The following is a 7,384-nucleotide window of genomic DNA, read 5'->3' on the forward strand; positions in this document are numbered from 1 at the left end:
GAAATGTATATTGTAACGTAAAATTGAGGATGTACCTGYTGATGTACCTTCCTCTTCGAAATCTTCTATTAAACTGAGACGTTGTCATATAAAAAAGTTTTTTCTATCGAAAGTTGTTTATATGGCTTTCTGAAAGTTGCGCATGTGTCTATAACGAAAATATTAATTGTATTAAATAGAAATTAAGATTATAACGTTCTGATTTTACATTTTTTTAATTTTCATGTAATTGTTTGAATAAATGTAAATTTGTTTTAACGTTCCTGTGCAGTAGTGACTTCGGAGGGGGAAATTGTCATTGAAAAGAATATCACATAAATTTTCTTACAATATAACTATACTATATATACTATCAAAGAATATGTTATTCACTATCGTCCACTGGTGGTTCCAGTGGTAACAAAAATGATGCTGGGTAGATAAAAAAGGTCACTTGTGAGTTTCTATATACTTCACCATAAAAAAGTTGGCATAGAATCGCAACAGCAGAAAAAAATGATAAAATGAAAATACTTACCTATTGTTTATACATTATGAATGATTAACTTATTTCTTTTCACTACGTTATAGGTTGTTACTTTGGAAATCAACTTTAAATATATCCCCTGCAGGTATACCAACTTTACTTTCATTTTTTTCCAAGTGTGCTTGCGCCTTAAATTTGTGGTTGCCCATGTATATAACATATTCTATACGTCGCCATTTCATAATTATTCAAAGTGTAATAATTATTTTCAACTAATTAACGATAAATAAAAAATATTTGATAAAATAAAGTTGAGCAAATAGTGAACAATTATTCATTTTTTTCTGATGTTGCGAACTTCGTTGCTTTGCTTAGAAATAGAAAAACATTTGTTGTATTTTCAATTATTAATAACTAAATAAATAATTAATTAATAAAGTGAGCAATTATGGATTTTGATAGAGAATTTAATGACCAATTAAGAGCACTTATTTATTATTTTTTTTTGTTAAGTGTACCGGCTATTGTATCTACAGTCTAGGTTACATATTTGCTGGAAGATCTTTATTGCAATTTAATATTATATAAATTACAGTTTATATCATTGATTTCACGTACAAATGGTACATTGTGAACGTTTGTTTTAGGAGATATTTTATTATCGTAGAACAAATATGTATTTATGATCAATTATAAAGTTAGAATACTTGTTACTATAGTTTTAAATTCTAACTTAACCTTTAAAACTATATAAATCTTTTATGTCAAACAGTATGAAGAATAGAATAGTTTTATAAAGCATAACATGAATAAAAATTTTTGTTATATTAGCAGAATTAAAAATCACAAGATGTCAAGGAAAAAAGTTCTAAAACAGTGTTCGAGCCAGGAAGCTTTGGTTTTGATGCATCAACTCAAAGATTATTCTAAGCAAGAATGTAGTCAAAATAACAATTTCCAAATTGATCTGCGAAGAAGGTTTGATTGTATTTTAAAACATTAGTCATATTTTTATTGATATGGATAAACAACTATCAAAGGAGATAATATTAGAACAATGAAACTTGGCACCGTCTCATAATTATTTTAGATAAATTTGATATAAAAATATGTATGAAGAAATTCACTCGTGCTAAAATTTTAGGAAGAAGATATATAAAGTATGTAATAAGAAGAAGGTTCTATCTAAGTCAAAGCGTAAAAAAATTAAAACAAGATTTAATGTTAATAATATTGGACCTTTAGAATACGTTTTTTATTCTATCCTGAATATGAGTTGTAACAGGGATCAAGGAACCGCTACAGCTTTGGTAGAAATAGAATATCTGTTTTCTTTGTTCTAATATATTCGATAATCTCCTTGTATAAATAATCATAATCTTTTAATCGTGTATAATATATATGTATAATTAAAAAATATATTTTTATTTCTAGATAGCACGTGGTTTGATAGCACTGCATAGCAGATTGGATTCTAATAGCATAACGGGTTATTACTTGGATAAATGGAGACAATCCGGGTTAGCAATATTTGCATATTAATATATGATATACGATAGAGTTATATTTCTTAAACTTTTCAAACTTTATTCGTAGAGAGAAGATAGTCATTTTGGAGGGAATTAATAATAAGCATTTAAAATATCTTTACAACAAAACCAAATATTTTGCTCTCGACTTGCATAAGCTCTACGAACGATGGTCAAATGGAAAAGAAATTGTAGTCTTAACAGTATTTGGAATGCAGGAAGATATACAAGAATTTTTTGAAGCACTAATACCTTACGGTACAATAAAAATCACCTATTAGAAATACATATGTATGTATGCGTTTGTACAAATATTTTTCATGTGTACTTTACGATGAAATGCACACATTATATTTTTTATTTATTGCACTTATTAGAAATCTATTGTAATAATTCAAAGAACATTTTTATCAGTTAATAGAACAAAATACTAATAGTGCAAGAATTGAAATTTACTAACTTAATGTTCATATTACATAAATATTTATAATGCAATGACGCATCGACCGCCGATATCCTTACATGCTAATCCACATTGATTCTATGTATCAGTGGAACAGGTAGTTAAATTCTTCATGCAATCTGCTTCTGTATTCTAACTAATTAAAAAAATATGTCACTCATTCTTGTAACGTAGCATACCGAGAAGATAAACGTAGCACATTGAGGATGATACTAAAAAATACAATTTCAGTTAAAAACTTATGAATTACCGATGTGTTAAACCTTTCGAAAAATATATTAGATTTTATCATCCGAGTATCTTAAAAACTACCAATCAAAAATATCAAATAAAATTGATTAGAATTTAATTATAATCGTTCGTAGGAGATAGAAAAAGAAAAAAGATATTGAAAATATAAAGGCAAACAAATGAAATATATAAAGCAGTAATAATAATGGTAGTATAATAAGAATAAGAAAAGACGAGGAAGAAAGGAGCTGTCGTTGCAAGATGCAAAAGGCTATCCACAGGCGAAGAAGAGGCGCCACGCCCGCCCCTCCATGCTCTGCGAAAGCTACTCGCCTCGTCGATGGTCGTTGAAGAGGGAAGGGGTAAAAGAGGGAGTCAGTTGTTCGGCGCAGCCGCCCGCCGCGTTTTATGCAACCAGTCGTGCTTCGGAGCGAACGAATCTACTACCCCGGTCTCCTTTGACAGACGGGGAAGCGCGTGCGGTTCTCGTACCAACTCCTATACCGTATCTCGAGATCGGGGAATTGACTACGCTCCGTCCGATTCGAGCACGTACGAGTCGCGTTTCCGGCGATAATCATTTGAAGAAAAACCTAGCACTTGTGAAATATCCTTATCGAGTTCCGAAGAACTATATTCTGTGAGCTGTGCCCCTTGTGTAGAGAGACAGCGTTATAGTATCCGCGCGTTCTAACGCATTACGAATACGAGATACGATATATATATATATATATATATATATATATATATATATACATATGTATATATATATCGACAGTGAAGAAGGTGCTAAGAACGTAGGCGAAACGTACGAGGAAGAAGGAACGAGCAGATCGTCGAGCGAGTAGCTTGAAAACACCAGGAGCTAAAGGAAGGCAAGGTCGTAGAAAGGCGGTGTCGGTGTTGTGTTTCCGCTAGATCTGAAAGGGTTATAGATATATATTCTCTCCGAAGACCAAAAGACGAACGTATTTGGGAACGAGACACACATTCTTCTTCTCCCTTCTTCTCTACCGACGGAGAGAGAAACGTTAGCCTAAGATTTTCCTCAAAGGTCTCCGTAAATGATCTCGTGGAACGAGCCCGTGAACTAGCGATATACGACAAGAATCCCGATGTGTCAACGCGGCTGCATTATAGCCACGACTACTTCTCTGTGCTTCGCACTATCTAATCCCGCCGCGTATACGTGTGTCGTTCTCGTCCGCGTCGTGTGACGTGTGCGTGAGGAAGAGGAAGAGGAAGAGGAAGAGAAAGAGAAAGAGAAGAGTAGAGTGGAGAAGAGAGAGAGAGAGAGAGAAAAAGAAAAAGGAGCGGGCTAACCGGCACGGAATACGTGATAGAGCGAGAGAGGCGTCTACATAGACGGACGTGAAGACGGTATACGAGACTACGTTCACGCCGTACTTTCCGTCTCGCTCCGACCCGGTGGTTTTTTTTCTCTCTCTCTCTTTCTCTCTGTTCGGAAAATCTTGTTATTTGTCGAAAAGCCAAGAATAATACAAAAATATAGAAGCGAGCATCGAAGAAAATCAACGAGACGACAACAACACCACCACAACCGACGGAAACGACGACGACGGAAACGACGACAACAACAACAACAACAATAATAATAACAACACATCAGCAGCAGCAACAACAACAACAACAACGATCACGACGACGACGACGACGACGACGGCGACGACGACGTCGTTTAACAAGAGCAGCGCATATACGCGCGCTTTACGAATAATAATCCATCTTTCGTACGATTTGTTGTCGTCGTAGCTGATTTTACCGTCGTTTCTCCTAGAGAAAACGACTAAGTTATATTCAGCCAGTCGACTCTCCTTTATACATTTTGGTTATCATTATGGCGGACGACGAGGTTCTCTTCGACGAAGTTTACGAGCTCTGCGAGATTATCGGCAAGTGAGTAACGTGAGCGCGCGAGGGCGTGTGTGCCCCTGCTCCGCTATTCTTGCGTGCGTGCGTACGTACGTGCGTGCGTGGGGTTCGCGAGCGCATGCGCACGCGCCCTCCAACACTCCTATGAATATACTACCTTCAGGTGTGTGTGAGAGAGAGGGATGACGGAGGCGCGAGAATCAACGGCGCAGGGGGTGTGTTCGAAAGGTTTGCCTTCTGTCCGCTCCTGCAACTTCGTGCTTTTCGCGTTTTATCGCGCGTCCCTTTTCGTTTTTTTTTCCTTTCTTTCTCTATTTCTCTGTATTTCTATCTTTTTCTTACTTTCCGCGTTTATCTATCTACATACACATACATACACGCAAGTTCGTATGCAATCGCGAACTCGTATAAAGATATATATACATGTGTGCGTACGTTGATTTCTTCTTTTTATTTTGTCGATTTTAATATTTTCAATCTCTTTTTACCTCGCTAATTAGATGAATTAATAAGCACTTCCTTTAGGTAATTCTCTTTTAGAGTATAGTATATTGAAACGTCAACCGAATCGATCTCTTTCATTTAGCTACGTCGTTTAATGAAACAGAGAAAACAACTTTTAAGACTTCTACATTGCGAAAGGCAATAGGTATCAGACTTGTTATGTTGCTGTCAGAAAATATAAAGCTCAAACGGTTAACTCAATTTGTTCATTTGGAGAGTCGAAGTATTTGACGTTGGACATCTTTTGAAGCATTTTTAAAGTTTCTATCGAATGTCGATAGGTAGGATTTGTCATCCTTATCGGAGAGATGTCTTATTTTTAAATAGTAAATACATGATGTCTTTTATTTTTCATTACGTCCCGACGCGTTATTAGAATAGACCAACGCGTCACAGTTTAGCGTTAATTAAGTTTATTTTTATATCGTCTATCGTACGTAGTTTTAACTCACGATGATTCGTCCAGTAAAATTTATAATGAACTAATTAAATTCGTTCGCGTTATAGGTAATATATTTCTTTTACTCTTACAGGGGTATCTCGTTCACTCGATTATATATATCAAACTTTAGAAATATTCGGAATACTTTTATCGTCTAAATTCGTTAATTAACCATCGTCGAAAGAGAAAGAGAGGGAATGAGAGAGAGAGAGAGAGAGAGAGAGAGAGAGAATAAGCGAGACGCTGTTCAAGGGTAAATTCGTTCATTTAACCGAATAGATTCGACTGCTCATGCACGGATGAATAGTCAAAGGCTCGATGAACTTGTACGATTCGATATTTCCCATCGATTTTACAGACAACAAAGAAATATTCGAATAAAGATACCTACATTGTTTGTAATAGTTTTATATGCTTCTACGCTCTCGAATAAGAGATGGTTTAATGTGACTTTCTATTATATTGCTAGCATTTCTGTTACAATGATGTTTAATAAAAAGAAAAAGAAAAAAAAAAACTAGGATAACACATCGAATAGCATTAGATATATATCACAAGGAGATGTAGATACGTATGTATTGTTAATTAAATCGTTCAGAAATGAATTCAGAATCAATGAAATTTAATTATGAAGGCACATCTGTTGACAACATGTTGTTTACGAATCGTTAACTATACAATTATATACATTTTCGAAATACTCGATGTGATAATAAGTAATCAGTTAGTATAATACACGATATATTAGTTATGTTCAATGTTCGTATTAATTTCCACGGTGATGATAGACTGTTAATCGGGAAAAGATAAATATCACTGATAATTCCTTGACTTATAATACTTCTTCAATAGTATGATTGTTTAATATTTCACATGTGAATACTCTTTAAAAGATCATCGACCTTATTCTTAGCATTCGATTAAATCGATCCTGAGAATGTAAGAGATAAAAATGAACAAGAATAAAAAGAAAAGAAAAAAATAATTCTATGAGAACGTAAACATTGAAGAGATCTACTTTATCGTTCGTTTATCTGAAACTTTATACAATTTATATGTACAGTATAGTGTACATTAACTCTTTCTCTCTTTTTCTCTCGAGGTGACAGCCGACGAAACCTTCGCACCCTGACTCGTAGATCTTCATTCGAGTATCGCCTTTGAACCTATCAATTGAGCAATGTACGAAGTATTCTTTGTCAGTTGCGGTCAATAGAGGTTGAATGCACTGCATTCCTTTATGAAAGAATAAAAGCTCGGTCCAGTGAATCGTGTTCCTCTTACTAGACTCTTTTTATATTTGTATTACAATAAAGCGATCGGGAGATTTCATTTGTGTGTTCAAATGTTCTCTCTCTCTCTCTCTCTCTCTCTCTCTCTTTTAAAATTAGAAATTAAAATTAACATAAGTAGATATAATAATAATAGCAGTAAAATCGATCATCAAAGTTGAGAAATAAAAAAGTTATTCATATTTCGTTTAATCGATAACACATATCGACATGATCGATATTTTCGTTTTGTCGCAAATAATAATTTTCTCTTACGAATGTATTCAGAGAACACTGCAGAGTGTAACCAATTTTTCGTTTACGTTTCGTCGAACGTCATTAACGAGTGCCCTTTGCTTTTCCACGTTTTCGTATATTTCGTAAATGGGCCGAGCAAATAGTCATTTTTCAAACGTTTATTCGAAAGGGATGTTTACATTTTGCCGTTTCGTCAAATTTAACGATCCGAATGGGAGAGAATGAAATTGAAACTCGTTGTTCGAATGTACGTAAATAGATAGATATGTATGCACGTACATAGGTATATACATATATATATATATATATATATATATATATATATAT

The 7,384-nt window shown here is 34.3% G+C and overlaps 1 protein-coding gene and 1 long non-coding RNA gene across 7 annotated transcripts in view; both read left to right on the forward strand.

The window, feature by feature from the left end:
* Positions 1-645: 645 nt before the first annotated feature.
* On the forward strand, positions 646-4,303 carry LOC106792752. 4 transcript variants are annotated; one of them, XR_001382342.1, is made up of 5 exons: positions 685-721; positions 1,301-1,444; positions 1,901-1,986; positions 2,063-3,329; positions 3,468-4,303. It is a non-coding gene; the product is annotated as an uncharacterized LOC106792752 (long non-coding RNA). The 4 variants fall into 4 exon arrangements; XR_001382339.1 differs by lacking the exon at positions 3,468-4,303 and having other exon boundaries at positions 646-721; positions 1,298-1,444; positions 2,063-2,434; XR_001382341.1 differs by lacking the exons at positions 685-721; positions 3,468-4,303 and adding an exon at positions 874-904 and having other exon boundaries at positions 1,298-1,444; positions 2,063-2,434.
* Positions 4,304-4,308: 5 nt separating this feature from the next.
* The window catches only part of LOC106792750 (peripheral plasma membrane protein CASK-like), a 28,051-nt gene continuing 24,975 nt past the window's right edge, over positions 4,309-7,384 (forward strand). For all 3 annotated transcript variants that reach the window (XM_014759259.1, XM_014759258.1, XM_014759260.1), the window contains exon 1: positions 4,309-4,606. In XM_014759259.1, coding sequence (XP_014614745.1) covers positions 4,548-4,606 — 59 coding nt within the window. In that variant the 5' untranslated portion in view covers positions 4,309-4,547. The remainder of the gene's footprint in view (positions 4,607-7,384) is intronic.

This window comes from Polistes canadensis, unplaced genomic scaffold (assembly GCF_001313835.1).
Source record: "Polistes canadensis isolate GaletaPanama2010 unplaced genomic scaffold, ASM131383v1 scaffold_620, whole genome shotgun sequence".
Taxonomy (NCBI): domain Eukaryota; kingdom Metazoa; phylum Arthropoda; class Insecta; order Hymenoptera; family Vespidae; genus Polistes; species Polistes canadensis.